Source organism: Ictalurus punctatus, chromosome 6 (assembly GCF_001660625.3).
Source record: "Ictalurus punctatus breed USDA103 chromosome 6, Coco_2.0, whole genome shotgun sequence".
Lineage (NCBI taxonomy): Eukaryota > Metazoa > Chordata > Actinopteri > Siluriformes > Ictaluridae > Ictalurus > Ictalurus punctatus.
The window spans coordinates 30,618,903-30,640,080 of record NC_030421.2 but is presented as its reverse complement, the minus strand read 5'-3'; the positions used below and the strand labels follow the sequence as shown (position 1 = coordinate 30,640,080).

The window sequence follows — 21,178 nt, the reverse complement described above, 5'->3', positions numbered from 1 at the left end:
TTTTTATGCAGTCATGTGTACAGTGCCCTTGTACTGTCAGCCTGGTGGGAACAATATTTCACCCCACTGTATAGATATGAATAAAATTGGGTTGAATTAATATCTTATGTCAGCCTGGAGCAGATTTAGTCACCAAGTCATTCCACTACAGTATGTTAGAAAGCACTATTTCCTCTTGCCTCTAGCAGACATTCCTGCCTTCATCCTAGCCAATTGTAATAATAGGGCATGTTAAGAAAAGCGTTCACATCTTTTCAGATTGTATTGTGTTGTACTCTGCCTCATACAATACTTAATGTATTGGATACTTGTTTTTTTTTTAAACATTTTTTGCATTTTATTTTTTTATATACTCCCTGACCTCTTGATTAAGAACAGCTATATAAACTCAGCAAAAAAAAAGAAACGTCTTTTATTTCCGACAAATTTCTTAACATGTGTAAATATTTGTATTAACATAAAAATATTCAACAACGGAGACATAAACTGAACAAGTTTCACAGTCATTCGAGGACTAACAGAAATGGAATAATGAGTCCCTGAGCAAAGGGGGAGTCAATATCAAAAGTAATAGTAAGTATCTGGTGTGGCTTTAAGTACTAAGTGAAGAGCACTTGTACTTGATTGAGCGAACTGGTACTTGCAGTTTCATGAACGAAATGAACGAACTAGGTGAAACTTCGCCATCATTTCAACAAAAAGAGAAAGAAGGCGAAACCGTGCATTTGAAACTGTATAGCACTAAGACAAGCCTTGTGTGTTGTTGTCGTGGTGTTCATAGCATAATCCGCTATACATGAACGTGTAAAAATGACTGATGGCTATTTTTTTTCCATTATTGGAGAACTAAAAACTACTTTATATATATATATGTAAAAAAATTTCAAAAAAAAAAGAAAGAAAGAAAAAAAGAAAGAAAAATTGTTTTCAAATTACATTTGTATCCTCATTCATGACCACTCTTTCAAAACTAGCCTGCACTGACTGAAATGTCTTGCTTGAAAATAAATTAATCAGATCTTCTATTTGTGTGATGCATATGCCAAATTTAATCACTCATAATGCTAAAATTTGTTTTTTGGAAACAGTTTTTTAAATAGAGGTACTGAGTACATGAAACAATGACTTAATATCTCAAACAAAAACACATAATATCTTACTGGTATCACTCACTGGTACCACCTATGGGCGTAATTATGTAACTTATCGATCAAAGGGTCATCTTTTTGGTAAAGAGAATCAAAATATTTGAGTCACTGAGAATCGAAATTACCATGGCTTATAAACAGATTATTAATTTTTTTAAATGCCTTGTCCTGGGTCAGGGTCGCGGTGAATCCAGAGCCTCAGTACACACAAATTCACATCTGGAGCAATTTATTGTAGCCAATCCACCTATCTGCATGGTTTGAGAGGTGTAAGGAAACTGGATAACCCTGAGGAAAGCCACAGGGGCATTGGGAAAACACTGGAGTTGTGAGGTCGCAAGATAGCCACTGTACCTCAACATTAGCTCAACTTCAAAACCATATTGAAATGGATTCAGACTGCTGTAACATTGTCCTGCCATACTTTGTTACTTTGCTAATCAATTTGAATTCAAAAGAATCCAATTTTGTTGCCTTGCTTATCACATCTGACAGATAATTATTTTGTAAACTAATTTTTCACTTCTGAATTGTCAGATGCTATCATTTGCCCAGGAATAACTGTAGCACCATTCATCTCACATTATTGATTTTGTTTCTCGTCCTGATTTCTTTGCCTGGTTAGTGCCTTGCTGACCCTCTCAATTTCACTCTCTGTAATCGAAAATCTACAGCAGGCTACTTGCTTGGTGAGCGGTTCTACAAGAATTTGCCTAAATGAAGCATGAAATTACACTGATGCATAGCTATAATAGAGGATTATACATTTAGAACATTCATACAGCTGTCAGATATTGGTTTTTGTATTGTGCTGGATGCACCATGACAGAGACTCTACTAAACCTCTTTTTCATGGTCTAGAATCTTTAAAAGTGCATTTGTTTCTGAGTCTTGTTGTGTCAACATGCATTTTTGCAGGTGCACAAACACAGAAAAATACTTCAGAAACATTGCAGGCCCCCTGTCTCCTTGAACTAGTGTGCTGCAGGTTTTTTCTGCTGGTTCATCTCTTTATAAAGAAACCGAGAAACAGCTGAATGGTTGATATATGTGCTGCTGATTTAGCCACTGTGCAACCCGCTTGTAATAAATCACAAAGCAACTGAGTTCAGCTTAATACGGAAAAGGATTTGGAGGCAGCTGGAAAGTGAACATGTTACACTGCTTCCCTCTAGTGGCTGTGTGTAGTACTGCACATTGGTCAATCATATACAGTATTTATTAGCAATTATTATTTGAAATATCTTCATTTCTGCAAGGGTTGGTGAGTACCATAATCTGTTTGTGAACAGGGTAATCAGGGCCTTTTTTGTTGTTGTAGTTGTTTTTTTTGTTGTTTTTGTTTTTGTTTTGTTTTGTTTCTCTTTTTTTGGGGGGGGAGGGGTTGCAAATATTACTTTTCTTTTGACTTTTCTGTCATCAAGCCAATATTCTAAAACCAAAAGTGTCATGAAATTCCCAAGATGCTGAATAATCATAACATGTTCTACTCAGGAGAGATTAACAACCATTCAGTGCTGCTTTTTCACTGGTAGTAAGGTTCACGCATTTATTTAGAAAATCGTAAATCTGCTTCATTCATGCATGAATAGTTATAATAGTTATAAAGAGGTTATAATAGTAATAGGTTATAAATAGGTTATAATAGTTATCCTGCAATAATAGGACAATAGTTTCTTCTCATATTGTGCCTATTGTATTTAATCTGTTTTCATTTTTCATTTCAGTGTTTTAATTCTCCTCACCTTATTCTTTTACTTTACTCTCTTTACTTTTAATGAATCATATCTGTTAGGACTTTAAAACGATTCGTGTCGAGTCTTTGCCTTCTGGAGCTACAAAGTAATGTATTACAGTGTATTTAATTAGCTCATAAGAAAGCAAAACATATCATTGGAAGCTTTTATAATGAACTACGTGCAGTTAATTCAATATCACAAGTTTAGTATTATAAGGTTCTATCTCTTATTCATCCTTAACACAGATATTATAATACTATATGTTATGTTGATTTGATGAGGAACAGGAAGACCGTCAATTATTGCTAAAGTACACTGCAATACCCTTGCTGTGAATATATATATACTGTATATACACAGATTATAAATGGATGGCTCTGCTAGGATGTGGATGGTATTTTGCTAGCATGGTTAGGGTTAACAAAGTTATTCTGACTGATCACCTTTATTCTATAATGAAACATTTCAAGAGTGATCTCTTGGTGGATTACTCTGCCCTCAACCACAGGGCATGAGGGTATACTGAATGGTTAATGAGGGGGGGGAAATTATGTAAATCATATTCTATGACCTTCATAGTCACTAGCTCTCAACCCAGAACACCCAGTTGAATTGGGAGACTTAAGTGGGGTTGGACAAGGCTCTTCACCATAAAACACCAATTGAGGGAATATCTTTTTTGTGTTCATTGTTCGAGTACAATATTTCAGACACTTCTTGTTGGATATCCCGCTGCACTAAAGCTGTTCTGGCAGTTTACTAACACACTTTAAATTGAACTTACATTTAAATTGTCACCCATCTGTATGTATGCTGCAGAAGCCTGCCGTTTTGTAGTCAACATTATAAATTCTATATAAATTCTAAATGCAGTAATCTCTGTGTATTCCAATGCAGGATTCTTGGCTAAATTTATATTACATTTTAAACTGCATTCTCTATTGTTTTGTTTTGTATTGTGCACTTATCTTATTCTGTATTTCAAACATGTAATTATTAGCAGATTTACATAATTATTTCTTTCCAAACTAACTTCAGCATAAACATAATGCATTCCTATCCAAGTTCCTTGGCAAAATTTAAATTAAATTAAATACTTTTTTTTTTTTTTTTTTTTTTAATGAAAATATGGTTGCTTGGTTGCCTGGATAGTTGGATGCACTTCATTATTTTTCTACTGATATTGTTTTTACTGTTATTGCTATTGTTATTATTGCTCTTATTATCATTGTTGTTATTATTCTTGATATTTTTCCAAAGCCACTGTTTAGTACAATACAAAATACTATTATAAGAAGAAAAAAAAAGTTATTTGAATTATAGTGAAATAGTAATTACTACAGAGCATGAAATTAACCAAGTCGTAGTTGCAAGCTTGAACCAGTAGATGGAATCCTAAAATGCTAGCATTCCCACAGTCCCTCCCTCCCTTTGCAAATAGATTTCAGCAGCATGCATTTACAAACCAAACCATGTTTACTCAGCTTTCACACACACTCCAATACATCCAAATGGAGGAATCAGGAAGGGACTGCTGTCTGCTGTTATAGCACCGCTCTCACAACTATGCCTCCCTTTTCCCTTTTTTGCCATGGACAAGCTAACCATGCTCTTGTTTTTGCTGACATTGTTCATATTCAGTAAGGATGGCAGAGTCACGGCTGGCTTTAAAGGCTCGGCCCGTGCCAGCCTCACCCTTATTGATGGCACTCAGGACCAGCTGGCATACCATCACAACCATCAGGACAATCATGATGGAGGGTTCTCTGGCCAAGAAGGTAGGGTTTGCATGTCTCTTACTGTGTGTTATGATTTCACCTACTTTATTTTAACTCATTCCAAAGCTGCAGGATAAATATGCACAAACAGGAACTGCTTTTGTAGGCTACCAGTTCCAGGTTGTTTCTCGGTTTCTCAGATGATTTTCTACTTCATGTGCACAACTCTACATAGGAGACTCTCGCAGGATGAGAAAAGATGTCTGTCATGGGCTACACTAGATATCTAATAGGGATCCATTTGTCTATTTGCTAATCCTAGAAATTCGACAATGGGAGTCCTTCCTAACTAAAGTGAAAACTTTTTACAGATGCAGAAGTGACAAATTTGCCGGTGACTAATGTATTGACTAATAATCATCGTAACAGACAACATAAAAACAAAATGACAACTGCAGACCTGATCTCTCAATACACACAGCTTTTATATTTTACCTTCATTTATTCAATACTTCTATCCTGAACATCTACTCAGCTGTCTTTTGGTAGAATCCTAAGCTAGGAACTAAAGTGTGTGGGTGTGTGCTGGTACATTAACGACCATCAGAACATCTTGATGTTACAGTATAAGAGCAGGATTCCTACTGAACATGAATTTTGTTACAGTCTCTAACAGGACCAACATGGCCTCAATGACCCCCAACATTCACTCTCTCCCTCTCTCACTCACTCTTTCTCTCTCTCTCTCACACACACACACACACACACACACACACACACACACACACACAAACCCATTATGTATTGTCCTGTAGAAAGTTTTGAGTTGTGTGTGCACAGTATCACTGTATATTTGGATTAATTATTCTATCATCCCCAAATGCCCCCAAAATGCCAATGCACACATTGTCCAGTCAAAGTGCAAATAACACAAAAAGACAGACTTTTTTTTTTAAGTACGTGTGGTATTCACAGGAAACATGGCATAAACCTAGGTGAGCATTACAGTCTTGAAACAATTTGAAATTATGAACACAGTTACCTATCTGACTTGTGATATAATTCATTGTTCAGCACTAATAATTTCATTGCCAAGTAATTGATGGGTGTTCAGTCTGTTCACCAAGTCGTCAATATAAAGGATTTTGTCCTAGCGCTTCAGCAACGTCTTTCATACTGGAAACAGCTCAATGCATAGCTTGAATCTGCCAAATTGCTCCCTCCTGCTCTCCTCTCCATCTGTTGTTTTTAACAGTGCCATACAGTGAAGCTTACAAAATAACTCCACTATCCTTTACAAAAGTCACTCTTAACCCAAGTCCTTCAAGTCCATGTTATTGCTCCATTTTGACTGCTGACTGATGCTAATATACAACTCAACCCTGGCCAGAGTATAAAAACAAAAATAATCAAATGGGCCGTTTAGGAAACTGAAACATTCAGCCATGGAGAAATCCCTGTATTCAAATGTGCCAAGAGGTGTTTAGTGATTAACTGTATGCTGGTTACTAAGCCTGACCATTCTTAGTTATCCAGAAGTAAGTTACAAGGTGGAGTACAATTGCTACACTGGAGCAATAGTTCATCCTGAGATGCTAATATGACTAGCTACTGATTGCTAATGAGGATCTCCTTGTAATGCTAGTATTCATGTAGTATTTGCAAACCTTTGTGTTGTTGGATGAAGTGTCAAATTAAGGCAGTTTATATATTATAGATATGTCAAGGAGCAAAACAGTCACCTCTCACACTTTTTTATGGTTGTTGCTGCATAGTATATGTAGTGAAAACATGTAGTGTATTCTCCCTACCAATTACCTCAATATAGTGTTTAATTTTGAAGAAGAAAAAAAATGAAGCCCGTTTGGCCATGACTGGGGTAAGAATTAATCTTTGTATTGGGATATACACTCACTGAACACTTTATTAGGAACACTGCACTCATACTGGGTAGAGCCTCCCTTTGCTCTCAAAACAGCCTCAATTCTTTGTGTCATGGATTCCAGAAGATGATGGAAACATTCCTTTGAGATTCTGGTCCATGTTGGCATGATTGCATCACGCAATTGCTGCAGATTTTTCAGGTGCAATTTCATGCTGTGAATCTGCCGTTCTACCACACCTCAAAGGTGTTCTATTGGATTCAGATCGGGTAACTGGGAAGGCCACTGAAGAACGTTGAACTCATTGTCATGTTCCTGAAACCAGTTTGAGAGACTTTTGCTTCATGACATGGTGCATTATCATGCTGGAAATAGCAATTAGAAGGTGGGCAACAATATTTAAATAGGCTGTGACATTAAATTGATGATTGATTGGTATTAACTGGCCCAAAGTGTGCCAAGATAACATTCCTCACACCATTACACCACCTCCACCAGCCTGGACTGTTGACACAAGCCAGGTTGGGTCCATGGATTCATGCTGTTGGCACCAAATTCTGGCTCTACCATCTGTGTGCATCAGCAGAAACAGAGATTCATCAGGCCAAGCTATATTTTTCCCGTCTCCAACTGTCCAGTTTTGCTGAACCTGTGCCCACTGCAGCCTCAGCTTTCTGTTCTTGGCTGACAGAGGTGGAACCCAACATGGTCTTCTGCTGTTCTGCCTCAAGGATTGACATGTTGTGCATTCTGAAATGCTTTTCTGCTCACCACAATTGTACAGAGTGGTTATCCGAGTTACTTAGCCTTTGTGGTCATTCTCCGTTGATCTTTTTCATCAACAAGGTAAACTCTCTGAGTAATCTCTAGAGACTGTAGTGTGAAAATCCAGATCAGCAGTTATAGAAATACTTAAACCAGCCCGTCTGGCACCAGCAATCATGCCACCGTCAAAATCACTGAAATCACATTTTCCCCATTCTGATGGCCGATGTAAACATGACCCAAAACTGCTGGCCCGTATCTGCATGACTCTATGTATTGCACTGCTGCCACACGATTGGCTGATTAGATATAGTTGCATGAATGAATGGGTGTAGAGGGGTTCCTAATAAAGTGCTCAGTGAGTGCAGTTCTCTACATTACAATTATAAGTATTTTTAACTTCTTCTTTATCTTCTGTGTTAGTGAATTGCTATATATTAATAAACTGTGGAAGAGCTGGATCTGACATGATATGAAAGGTCTTGCTTAGATTTTTTTTTAATTGTTCTTTAATCAACAAGATGATTTCTTTATAAAGCCTCGAGAAATACAAAACTGTCTCATCAGTTGTAAACAAACAAAACTCTTTCGTGTTCTAGCAATGCAAGTGACATAATAGCATGTGTGCATGAGAAATCCCTACCCATGCTTATTAGAGTCCTGTCATCTTCTCTGACATCTAAATCTCCACCCTCTGTGTGTGTGCATGTGTGTGTGTGTGTGTGTTCATGTGTGTGTGTGTGTGTGTGTGTGTGTGTGTGTGTGTGTGTGTGCAAGACTATGTAGTAAATGTGATACAATCTGGCTGATATTAATGATTTATTCATGTCATGTGCGAGTGTGTTATGGTGTTTGAAAGGAGATCTGTGCTAGAACATGAACAATTTTTAAAGGAAAGAAGGATCCACCCTGGAAGCTTTTTGGTGGCAAGTCTTCATGCAGTTTTAAACAAAATATTTTGGCCTGTCCAGTCCAAAACATTAAACAAAAAGTCAAATAGAAACATGAATTATAATTTGAATTTTATAATTTGAATATAATGCTACTTAGGTCACATTGCTGTGATAGTAGAAGCATAAATATGTGTAGCAATTCAACATAAAAGTTATCCAAACATATATTTGGGAAGCGCAGGTTTTGATAGATCAAACCGTCCTGTTTTTTCTGGATCGAATAAGAACAAAATATCATTTTTGCTACATTGCTTTTTTACTTGAATTACATTGAATATCTTTTTCCACTGAAGATGAGCTCAGAGTGGATTATACTGGATTTAGCTATTTCCTTAGGTGAGCTCCAGTGATATGAGAGCACTTTAAGAATATTGATTTCCTTATCTACAGAATAATGGGAGTGTATAAAGTAGGAAAGAGTAGCTCCACTCCTTGTGTGCCAAAGCACTACACAGTAAAGCATGACTGGATGTATATACGTATATTTTTTGCTGAATTATGATAATGATTTTTGAAAAAACAACAAATTTTTAAACTAAAAATAATCTTTTGATCTATATACATACTATATCACTAAGTGCATGATAATATCGTATCATTTCCTTTTTCTTTTCTTTTTTTTTTTTACTAAGTGCAAACAGATGATGCCCAGTGAAATCTGCATTGTTTGATAAAACTAGTCCAACTCTGGCTAAACCTAGCCATCATTTAATGTGTTAGCCTGAGGATACAGCATAACTCATTTCATCAGTACAATGAATCTCCTGTAGCTCATGAAAGTAGGCCAGTTGTAAAAGCTAAACTGATTTTGACATGGATGCACTTTAACCTTATAGTACTTCTGGCATTATAGAATTTCTTCAGGCTTTGCACCAGAATTCCTCTGAGGTGAACCCTGACCGCAATCTCCCAGTCAGCAAAGTGTGCTCAGTCTCATTTTGTTGCCATATGAGGTAACTTTTCACATTCTTAATCCCAAGGTTGCTATACGTATGGACCAGACAAACAGATGTCAACAAAAGCTAACCTATATTCCATTACACACATTAGAAACAAAGCAAAAGAGCTTTCTAAAAGCTGGAGAGAAAAAAACAGGAGGCAGATCTGTGATAATCTGATAAGAGAATGCATTCACCTTCCACTTAGGACTCAGGCCATTTAAATGCAATTAAAGGTAAAAGCATTTATTGAGCACCACTATGCTACACCAAGATCAGGATGGCTTGCATTTAGCACTGTCAGGCTGACACCCCACATTTAGTGTTATTGAGAAAAGTGACACAAACAGGAAAAGATATGAAACAACCCGTAGATAGACTAAGCACATGTGCAGCACTGGAATTTGCACCATGCCTGACAAACCATTTTTACTGTAGCTCCATTAAATATAGTAGGATTATAGTAAACTGTCATCATTTTACCCAAGGCAAATTTATTATGGCTTCTGTCAGCCTGATTACCTCTTCATAAGAGTAATGGCATATTAAAGATGAAATGTCATCACAGAGCATGCTTGCTGATCATGACTGTTAAAAATCTATTACTTATGAAAATATTTCCACTATATTAACACGCAAGACAAAGTGTATAAAAATCCCTCTGTTCGGCGTATAAAGTGGACTTGCTCATCACAAACATCACATCAATGAAGTTTCATATTAATGACCATCTAAAATCTATGCACTCTCTGATACGGTTTTTGTTTTTGTAAAAGGAAAGCTCATAGGGGTTATTAGTAGTCCTGTAATGTTCCAGTATTTAAGTCTGGTTAACACCAAAAGTGAAAAGGAAGAAAATTGCATTTACATTCTGACTTTGGCGCAGGAGCATCACAGACATCCAGGATCTGATAACAAACTGAACTGATTTGTTATCAGATGTACATCCATTTCACTACAGCTATCCAAAAACGTCAAGGCCTGATATTCACTATGTGAGGAACTTGCACTTAACTAGTGTTGTTTTGTGCGGGCTTTTTTATGTTAATCAGAATTCCAACAGTTTTCTTTCAGCTTGCCACACATTTGTTCATTCTTTTTTTGTAAGTTTTTGTCTAATAATACCCAAACTGAAGACAGGGCATTCAACCTTTTTAAGAACTGACCTCAGCTTTTGTAAGGTGCTGATTGTCAGTCATTTACTCTCAAGCAGGAATTACAAATGAATGTACATGAATTTACAAATAATCTGATCTTCTCCTCATTTAATCACTTCCAATTAGAAGTGATTAAAGTTAATAAATCACTTGCTTAGAGAAAAGAACATGCAGTGCCTTGCATAAGTATTCACGCACACACAGACACACACACGAGTTCAGAGACATGGGAAAGTGTTTTCCACTAGGGACGTTGGACTTTACGTAGCATGAGCTATGATCTCACACTTGAATGATAAATTATTTGACTTTCTTTTAACAGAGAAAATGTGTTGGTTTCCATAATTATACCAGTGCAGTTGATTTCTCGAATGAGAAGGTGCTGATTAATTTCCCATAACAGCTTTATTTATGATTGTAATATAAACCTATCATTTATGTTAACGTACTTGTTCTAATACGGTATCATTCTATAGTAACAGCTCATCCACTGGGACTTTATATGGCCAATGGTCCACGTTATGCAAGCCTAATAATAAGTGGATTAAAAAAACTATGAAACGTGTAGGATTGTTGATATTGTGAAGATGTGGAATATCTCCGACATACAAACTCAAATATTAGTCAAAAAACTTTCAACCTATTTGTTTATCAATATAATGTTAGTATTTTAACAGTTCCGTGTCCTTGCTTGAACCTTTCATAATGTTGTAGTGTTACAACCTAGAACTGAAATGGATTTAATTGGGATTATATGCTTTTTTTTTATTATTTAAAAAAATCTGAACATCCTGTTGAGCACAATTAAATTATTTTTGGAAATGGAAAGAATATGGCACACCGATGACTCAGCCTAGATGAGGCCATCCAAGAAATGTTAAGTACTTCACATTTGGTGGTGGTTTATACTGCATCCTTAGTTACATTTACATTTATGGCATTTGGCAGACACCCTTATCCGGAGCGACTTACATGTATCTCATCTATACAACTGAGCAGTTCATGGTTAAATGCCTTGCTCAAGGGCCCAACCGTGGCAGCTTAGTGGTCAGAAGTCCAGATGCCTTAACCACAGAGCTACCACTCCTGCACAGGTGGTGAAAATTGATAAGTTCATGGGATTCAATGGTTTCCTGTATTTGCAGCGTTAACTTCAAAATGGCATTTAGCGATAAAAACATTGCTATTGATTGCATTCAAAATTTACACCTAAAGCACAAATGGAGCAACAAAATACTGTATATGCAGTCCAATGCAACAAGACATGATCAAATATCTGGGTGTCACTCTGTGGTCTGTCTGTATCTAATGGATACAGACAGATCTAATAAAAATACAAGCAGAACAACATAATATTTGCAGTGCAATGCTGGAAGAAATTAACAGATTTTTACACTAGTGAGATTTTTATAAGCACACATCCCCATGTGCTATCCAAAATTCTCTGTGTGAAATCACTATGGACCAAAATAGTCATCTCTTAATTCGTAGTGATTAATTATAACTGTGCCAACCATGACATCTTGGCATGATTAGATCTAACAAGCCTGAAACTGTCACTACATCAGTATGAAAATTGATTTTGTAATCCATTAATAGTCTCACAGCATTAATTAAATGAGTTTTCTGTTCATTTTATTGACACCCAGGGAGTTCCTCAGCAGCTTTTTTAATGCTGGCCATGTGAAAATACGATGAGTTTGCATTTTGTAATATATGTGGAGCCAAAATGCCTCTGAAATCACCTCCACTGGGAAATGCCCTTCACTTAATACACAGATATTGTTGTCCCTACTAATGCGATGAATTAATCATATGTTTTTTCTGCCTCTCTGACATCCTATAGGTGACTAAAGCAACTATGATGAACTGCTTATGATTTGGGTTAATTATGAAAGTGATGTAGTGTGCAAAATCCATGTAAATCAATACTAATGCCAGTTCTGATGCTATTCTGGAGCATTTCCAGAAATACTTTTTTCTTTACTTGTGATAATTCTATGACTATTGAGTGCAGTGCTGAAAGAGTAATATACAACTATTCATTACTCTGTGAGAGATCGTGTAGCTTCTAAATGCCTTTTAAATAAAGGTGGAATAATAGTTCAGTGTTTGTCTCAGAGCGGTCTTTCTCTACTCTGTGATTGAGATACAAGTCAATTTTTCTATCCTGCTTGTCACTCTATGATCCTTCCCTCAGATTTCACCATGTGCTGTGTGTTTCATTCATATTAGAGATCACAATGTTTTGAAAGCCTGTTATTGAATGATGGAGTTCCTCTTATGTACAGAGCTATTATAGTGAACTCATAAATAAAATGCATCAATAATGATACTAAAATTGCTGCAGGCCTGTGCTCTACACTGTTGGGACTGCTTAGATGCACTGTTAGAATAATTGATCTTATTTTAAGCCTAGTTTAAGCGCTCTGCTATATCCCTGTGTTAGGATAAATTAGCCATGAAATGTCATGAGCTCTGTAAACATGGTTAACCTGTAGTCCCTGGAGAAACAGGACTTGTGAGCTTTAGGACAGAGAAGAACAGAGAAGAGAAAAATTCCTTAAAGGCGTATATTAACACATGTAAGACACTGTCATAACTTATTTATCAACCATAAATTTGCCATATATAATGTCCTAGTTGGGGACAAAACCCACATTTTTGACCAAATTTTTATTTTTTTTTTATCAAGATATGTCTATTCCATGTGGGTGGATCCTCTGGGCACCTGTTCTAAAGATATTTTATGGTAATGTTATTAATATGGCAAGATTGGTTGATGGTAGATTATGCTTTAAATGATTAAATAACAAATTCTTGCATTCTTGCATTCAACCATTATATATGAGTACATAGCACTTATCAATATAATTGCACAGATCATGCTAAATTGTTTTGTATATTTCCTCATCCTCCTGTGGCTACAGTTTCAAATCTGCAAATCAAAGTGCATGACTAATACAAATGGCTTCCTGTGCAATGTAAGTGGGGGAGGGGGGATGACAACCTTTGCTATAGAATGATTGAAACACTTTAGCAATACTGTATCTTGGTTTCATTATGCCAATAAATAATGAAAGAGGAAGAGAGAAGGAAGGACAGAGACCGATCGAGGAATTATTGATGGTGAAAAGGCCAAACTGAAATAAAGACATAGTATCTGATTTCATTACGTGGGCATGTATGATGTATTTGTTTTCTCCATCGCTTTTCTAAGTAGAATAGTTATTAAAAATGCATGACGGATTTATTTTTGGATGTTTTGCGAAATTTCTGGTGTAGGCGGTGTTGGAAGATTACTGTTGATCGCACATCAAATCAGCTTTTAGCCTAATAGCACAGTCCATTTGTGTTTAGGACATTGTGTCTTTTGAAACCATTTGGAAAGCTAATGGGTTCGATTGTAGAGCATTTTTATGCACAAAACATGCCAGTACACAGCACAGCTGATTCTAACAGAATTAAGAGACATAAGCAGGGCTGTTATAGGCTCAGTGCTTTACATACTAGAGGGAAATTGCTTTTTTACTCATGTTCGGATGGAAAACTACACTAAATCTAACAAAGGTTTAAGCCACAATGGAGACTAGGGGAATATGTGTACATCAGCTTTTTAAGGCTCCCCACTTTTGTCTAATCCAAACATGCACTATATTACATCAGGTTTCTACAGCTCTATAATTCAATAGTGTGTTGGAAACTGGAACAGAACAGAATGTTCAGTACTGCAGGGTGATAAGTGTGTATTACTGATTTAAAAAAAGCATCTCTAATCATGATTCTCTACGTTGCTCGACGTTCACCCTCAGGGTCGACGTTTACCCTCAGGGTTCAGGTGAAGAATGCCGTGAGCCAGCAGCCCCTGAGCCACGCATCAGTGGAAGTGTTTGTAAACTACACACTCATCAACTCCACCATGACAGGCAGGGATGGAGTCACTGTGCTCAGGGTGCCATACACACACAGTTGGCCTCTCATGCTAGTGGCCAGAAAAGATGGCTACATCCAAACACCATTGCTGTGGAAAACCACCAAAATTCCAAGTAAGTGAAAAAACAATGTGTACCCACAAACAATCAAGTAATCATGACTAAACATTACTTAAAATGTTATGTTTTGGACCCATAAATCAAAGAGCTAAGGTTGTTCAACTTATTTACCTACAAATTACATAAACTTAAGATTTCAAGTTATGAACTCAAAATCATGATTTATTAAAATGGCTCACTCTGGTCTTTCTTTGATGTGATCCGCTGTCTAGGGAGTTCCACCTGGCAACAAATGAACTAGTGCACTGATTGGTAGATATTTGCAAAAGGCGGTCATCTTTGTCTCGTCTGTTACTGGTACTGGTGTAGTGAAATTCAAGAGTCACGAGTGGGAGAGACGATTCTTTGTGTTTTTACAAATAAATGGTAATCATGTGGAGGAGGTTTTGTAAATCAACAGTCCATACAGGATTTCACTGATTTTTTTGTGCGATTGCTGCAGCCAAAATTGCTTCTGCGGCTTTTTTTTTTTCCAAAAGTTTTTTTGTGCTTATTTGTGGAAAACTACTTCAATTGGAGAAATTGCAATTGCACTAAGTTGTTGTGCATGGTCTTTCACAGTGATGTTTCTTGGTAAATGAGACCTTCGGGCTGTACTCATGTTCGACGCATGTGAATCAAAGAGTGCTTTGGCTGAATGCTCGTTGCGATGACGCCACATGGCGCATAGTTATGACATCACAAGAGACATCTTGGCCCAAATCTGCATTGATGATGATAATTTCACGTTAATTTCTCCTAAAAAAAAAAAAAAAAAAAAGTGTTCATTTGCCTCTGTATAGAGATTTTTGGGACACTGTATTTACGCACACTTGAAATGATCCTAGGAGGACTAGTGTCTAGCATGTGGCACTCTCACTACTGCGATGATTCAGGAGTTATAGTCAGGTTCAGTAAACTATAAAGTACACTATATGAACATTCAGTGAATTTAAATATACAAGTTCTGGGGCACCCCATTACTCAAGTAATATTAGGAAACAAGTTTACTCAATCAATTGTGTACAGTCAGCTTGTTAGTGTTTTCAGTGGATGACTTTTGTGAGAATAAACATAAAAATACACTAAGAATTATTACTTATTATTTACTGTATTACCATTTTTTAATGTGTTTGGCTCATATTATCAAATGGGGGTTTTGGGTGTCTTTCTATTAAACAAATAAACAAAATTGCTGAAATATTGAAAAAGATAACCCGGGTCACTGTGACATCTTCTTTTACGTATCGAACAGAGCATGATGGTTAAGGTGTTTAAAGAATGACTTGAATGACACAGCAAGAGCAGTGCCCTAAAGTCCATGTGCACCGTTGGCCCACTAATGAGCATATCCACAAAACTAATGTGATATTTCCATATTAAATTAATGATGTAGTGAGATTTTTTGTGTCTATTTTTCAGTTTTTTCATCTGTAACACTGCCACTTTTCTACCAAAACCAAGGAAACATATGGCTGTTTGAAGATTTGGTCATCATAACAGGCAAAATGTCTGGTATGTACCTATGGCTTCTGTACTATGACACAGTACATCATGTTGCTTACTAGCTATGCATGTTAATCTCTCTATACTATGTGTTTATTGCCAGATACTGTGCCACCTGCAAATGTGCAGTTCCCAAAGAGGCTGCTCACTCTACCAGACAACAACATCTCTTCAATAACAGCCTACCTGACTGTGCCTAGACTTCCTGTAGAGAAACATTTCTTCCCCAACACCACAGGCATCATCATGAGCAAGTCAGGTAAGATATAACTGGCCTAAACATGGATGTGTAAGTTATACTGTAATGACAGTTTTTCGAGCCTGTGTATCTGTGTGTATGTTTTATATTCACAGGCTTTAGGAGTGTTGAGTTAAACCCAATTGCTGCAGTTAGTGTCCAGCTCTTGTATAATGGAATTGATGTGCAGATATCAGGCCCTGTCCAGATCACATTACCTCTTGCTGAAAGCAGCCAATCACAGCTCTCCTATACTGTCCCAGCCTGGTCATTTGACAGAAAGACTGGTAGGTTTTGTCTTCTTTGGATAACAGAGGTGCAGAAAATTGTTTGTTTGAGAAGGAAAGGAAGGATGGATGAGAGAGGAAAGAAGGAAAAAGCAAGGAAGGAAGGAAGGAAGGATGGATGGATGGAAGGAAGGGCAAGAGCAAGGAAGGAAGAAACAGGAAGAGCAAGTGGGAGGAAGGAAGGAATGAAGGGGATGAACAATGAAGGAAGGAATGACCAGCGAGAGTAAGGAAGGAAGGAAGGAAGGCATGAACAGGAAGAGCAAGGAAGGAAGGAAGGAACAGCAAGAGCCAGGTAGGAAGAAAAGAAGTAACAGCAGGTGCAAGAAAAGAAGGAAGCCAAAGAAAGGAAGGCTAATACAATAATGGATTCAAATGTGTATGCATGTATTAATTGTGCATTTAGTAAAGGTAGAAAAAGCCCTTGTGCTACTGTATACTTTCTTCTATAAACAAAAGTTTGGATTGTTTTAGAAACCTGTGAATGAAATTACTGTAATACTTTCATTATATTTTCATGACAACTAACAAACCCAATAAACATTTTAAAAGCTTATTCCAATTGTCTTTATGGTAGCTGGCCTCTGTTGGAATAAGCATTTATGTGAGATTGTCCTGAAAAGCTTATGTAGGCATCGTGTACCCCTGTGAACACTGTAGTGTTACTAAAATGATTATTTAGTGCTGTGTTTTTGTCCATGCAGGTGTATGGGTGAATCGTGGTTTGGGAACAGTTCAAATGGAGAACAGACATTTGGTTTGGGTCTACACTGCTCCCCATCTGGACTACTGGATTGCTGCCCCTTTTCCCTCATCCACTGGTATAAATTATTTTGTTGCCACATGTAGAACAGTGTATGGCTTTAGTTGCCTAGGATTTTATTTCTTTCAAACATAACCAGATTTTCTCATTCTTGCCAATCTAGGTTACATGGGACATGAAAGCCCTCTGGATTTCATTTCATACAATGCATACCTTCTTATTCCAGTAGTAGGAGGAGGTTTAATTATTGCTGTAGGATTGCTTGCTGTGGTGTCATGTTATTGTAGGTAAGGCCATTTCCTATCATTTTCTTCACTATAAAATCATCTTAATTTGTTTAAATACGTCAAATATGTCAAACTCTCAACATTCTTGTGTAAAATGTTGATTTGCTATAATGGCTTAATACCATAATGCTTTTGAATTCTCACCTCTGATTCGGTCAGAAGGTGTTGATTAGTTTTCTATAACAGCAGCACTGACTATAGTGCTGGTTGCAATGGTTATATTAATGTGCTCATACTAATATGTACAAATGGGCTTCTCAGTAATGTGGCAAGCTCTATTTTTCCTCTTATTAACTCCAGTAAGGCATGACGCTTACATATATGATAAGTGATAACAAGAACTAACTTGTTTGTGGATATTCCACAACATTAAAAGTAAATAGAATTGGATAAAATGTATTAAGTGTATTAATAAATAAATAAAAAGTTGCATATTCCCAAACAGCTGTGGTACAAGAGGAATAAAAAATACTTTGGGACCTGCTTTTACTGGAAAAATGATCAACATTGGGATGGTAACAGTGACTCCACTTTATGTCGGCCATATTAACACACTCTGTTACTGATTATTTTTCTACAACATCATGTCCCATTGTGTTTTATTCCTTGCATAAGAATCGTTAGTCTTTGGAGAGTCTTTGGAAGCCTGGATACATAATATTGTTTTTGCTTTGACAAAAAAATAGCCACTGATCTTGACAAAAATTTCACCAACATCTCAAACCTGAAATAAACTGAAATTATTAGCTGATTCCTTACAGTGTTTGATAAAAACAGATCAGTCATAAATCATTTGTGCTGATCCACTGTGAACAAGTCCAACAGAATGTAATTCACAATGTCACAGTGTTACATTTACTGCATCAATTTGAAAGCTGTTATTGAACTTTATCTCAACATATGCCACTTAAGAGAAACCAAATAGTGTACAATGGTATTTACCGGTTGTCCACAAGGTTTCCAAGTATACATGCCAATTAGTCTTTCTGCATTTATTCCAGCTTTCTATTTATATATGTTTTTCTTTTAGAGACTCCCTGTGTAAGCGAAAAAGAAAGCGAGTCCACAGCCGAAAAACAGCCGTTCAGAAGAAAGACCAGACCACTGGTAGAAACAACAGCAATGAGCAGTTGGACATTTCTTTTAAACCTCCTACACACAAACACAGGCATCGTTCAGCTGCATTTCAAAGCACATCAGTCTGTAAGAGGGATCATGAAAACCTAGCTAAAACTTCTCAAGAGTCTACGAAAACCTTAGAGACGCCACAAAATGTTAACAGTAGTGAGCTTGTGATACCGGTCTCGCTGCATGAAAATGTGTGTCTTCCTGAAAGCTTAGTTCTGTATAACCAGTCTGTAGCTTTGATTCAGGTTCCACACCACGTCACTTCATCAGACCAAGCATCAGGAAGCAGGTCCGCCACGCTACCTAGGAAGGCGGTCCAGTACAGTGGCCTGGAAAAACCAAAAATGGCACTACTCTCAGATTTCAAACAGCAAGACATAACTATGGAGATGACATATGAAGAGCCCAGAGCTAAAGGCTGGAGCTGCTTGTTGGAGTCTGTGTCTGTCCCAGACACCCTGAACAAAGCTACAGGGATGGACACTTCCTGTGGGACTAATCAAGGAAGCTCTGAGCAGACACTACTGGAGCTGTCCAAAAATAAACCCTTCCCTCATCCAAAAGCTTGGTTCGTTTCTCTGGAAGGAAAACCTGCTGCACAGGTCTGCCACTCCATTGTAGACCTTCGGAAATGTCACCTCCTACTCACTGACAGTCAGGACACCAGTCTGGACTCAGGCGTCGACCTCAACGAGCAGCATCAAAAGCAGAACCAGAGCTATCTGAAAAGAAATACAGCTCACACACAGGCAATCTACTCAGAGAATGCAGATCTGAGCAGCTGTGAGAGTGGTACAATCATAGCCTGCACCCCAGAAGAGCTCTTGCTCAAAAACACACACCAGAGCAGCGGTGGAACCGTGTCCTACCTACCAGAGGAGAAATGCGATGATGACACATCATACGAGGGCAGCGAATGTGCACCAAGCCCTCGAGTGCAAAGGCTTAGGAAGGCAAAGGAAAAGCCAAAAAGCACCTGGCACCGGAGGGAGGAAAGACCGCTTATGAAGCTAAACTAAAAGCACATTGTTAAAAATGTTTTAGTTATTATTATCATCATCACCATCATCGTCATATCATATAGACTTTAAAACCTAAAATAAAATGTCCATTTACTGAAAACACTGCTAGAAGCCATCATGTTCAAACTTTAAGTGTTTCCTTTCTGTAAAATTTCTTCTTTTTTTCTCCTTTAAACATAATATTATCCTTGCAAAGTTATGTAATCTTTTTTTTTTTTTTTAACTGCAATGGGTTTATTTATTTGTTTGTTTCTTTTACACAGATAATTCTACATAGATATTTTACACAGATAATTCTACACAGATATTCCACTTAATTTCACAGTGAAATTGTATTTAAGCCTTGTACAGTCGAGGTCACAAGTTTACATACACCTTGTAGAATCTGCAAAATATTAATAGCTTTTAAAAAATAATAATAATAATAATAATTTTGAAAAGATGGATCATAAAAATTGCATTTTTTTTTATTTAGTACTGCCCTGAATAAGCCATTTCACATAAGAGATTTTACATATAGTCCACGAGATATAATAATAACTGAATTTACACAAATGAACCAGTTAAAAAGTTTAGATTTGTTCAGCATCAGTGAATGTTTGCACCTTTTGTAATAGTCGTGTACGAGTCCCTCAGTCGTCCTCAGTGTGAAAAGATGGATCCCGACATCATATAGCCGCTGTTGGAAAGAGGTCAAATATGCAGAAGATGCTGGAAAAGTAAAGAAAGTGCAGGACCTGGAGGATTTTTCTGAAGAACAGTGGGCAGTTTAACTGCTCAGGGCAAACAAGGGACTCATGGACAACTCTCACAAAACATAAACACAGTCACTGATCATCCACAGTATTAATAATCAAGCTGTAAAGTATGTAAATGTTTGAACTGGTTCATGTGTAAATTCAGTTATTATTGTGTCTTGTGTATATGTAAACATCTGTTATGTGAAATAGCTTATTCAGGGCAGGACTAAATAAACAAAATGCAATTATCTTTTATTATTAACATTTTATAGATTCATCAAGGCGGATGTAAACTTATGACCTCAACTGTGTCATTGTAAAACTCATCATAGCTGAATGAAGCTTACTGAATACATTTAATTCTGAGCTTTTCTTTCTTTCCTTCTTTCTTTCTCCAAAGATTGCACAGGTTCCTATTTGTTCTCATGATAAAAGGCAGTCTAAATGCTGAAAGTATTTAATTGTATTGTATGATACAATGCACTGTTTGTATAGTTTTAGTTCATTTCTAACGATCGGTCATAAAATAGGCCAATGCCTTTTGACAAATGAGACATTTTGTAGGCATCAGGTGTGGAAATCAATTTTAAGGATAAGCTGCTACTTCCGAAAGACGTTTCCTCGTGCCATGGCTGCTTAAAAAGGCCTACTGCATGCTTAACACATATGGTGACATTTTGTGTTATACTGCTTTGATGTCATCTGCCATGTGTTTTCAATATGCAAATAAACAATTCTGATTGTTTCGATATGCAGAATCTGTGTAAATGGTCCATTCGAGTTGTTCTTTGCTGTTATTTTTTTTCTTTCTTTCTTTCTTTCTTTCATTACACTTGCAATGGCATTAACTCTCCTGAACTGGGGATCAAACCCAG

At 37.0% G+C, this 21,178-nt stretch overlaps 1 protein-coding gene across 1 annotated transcript; it reads left to right on the top strand.

Moving 5' to 3' along the window:
- Positions 1–4,366: 4,366 nt before the first annotated feature.
- LOC108266187 (protein FAM171B) lies at positions 4,367–21,051 on the top strand. The gene is made up of 8 exons (XM_017469226.3): positions 4,367–4,665; positions 14,114–14,347; positions 15,755–15,847; positions 15,942–16,097; positions 16,193–16,363; positions 17,068–17,184; positions 17,290–17,413; positions 18,444–21,051. Exons 1-8 carry the CDS (start codon positions 4,479–4,481, stop codon positions 19,558–19,560), a joined length of 2,199 nt encoding a protein of 732 aa, XP_017324715.2. The 5' UTR covers positions 4,367–4,478; the 3' UTR covers positions 19,561–21,051.
- The last annotated feature ends 127 nt before the right edge of the window (positions 21,052–21,178 follow it).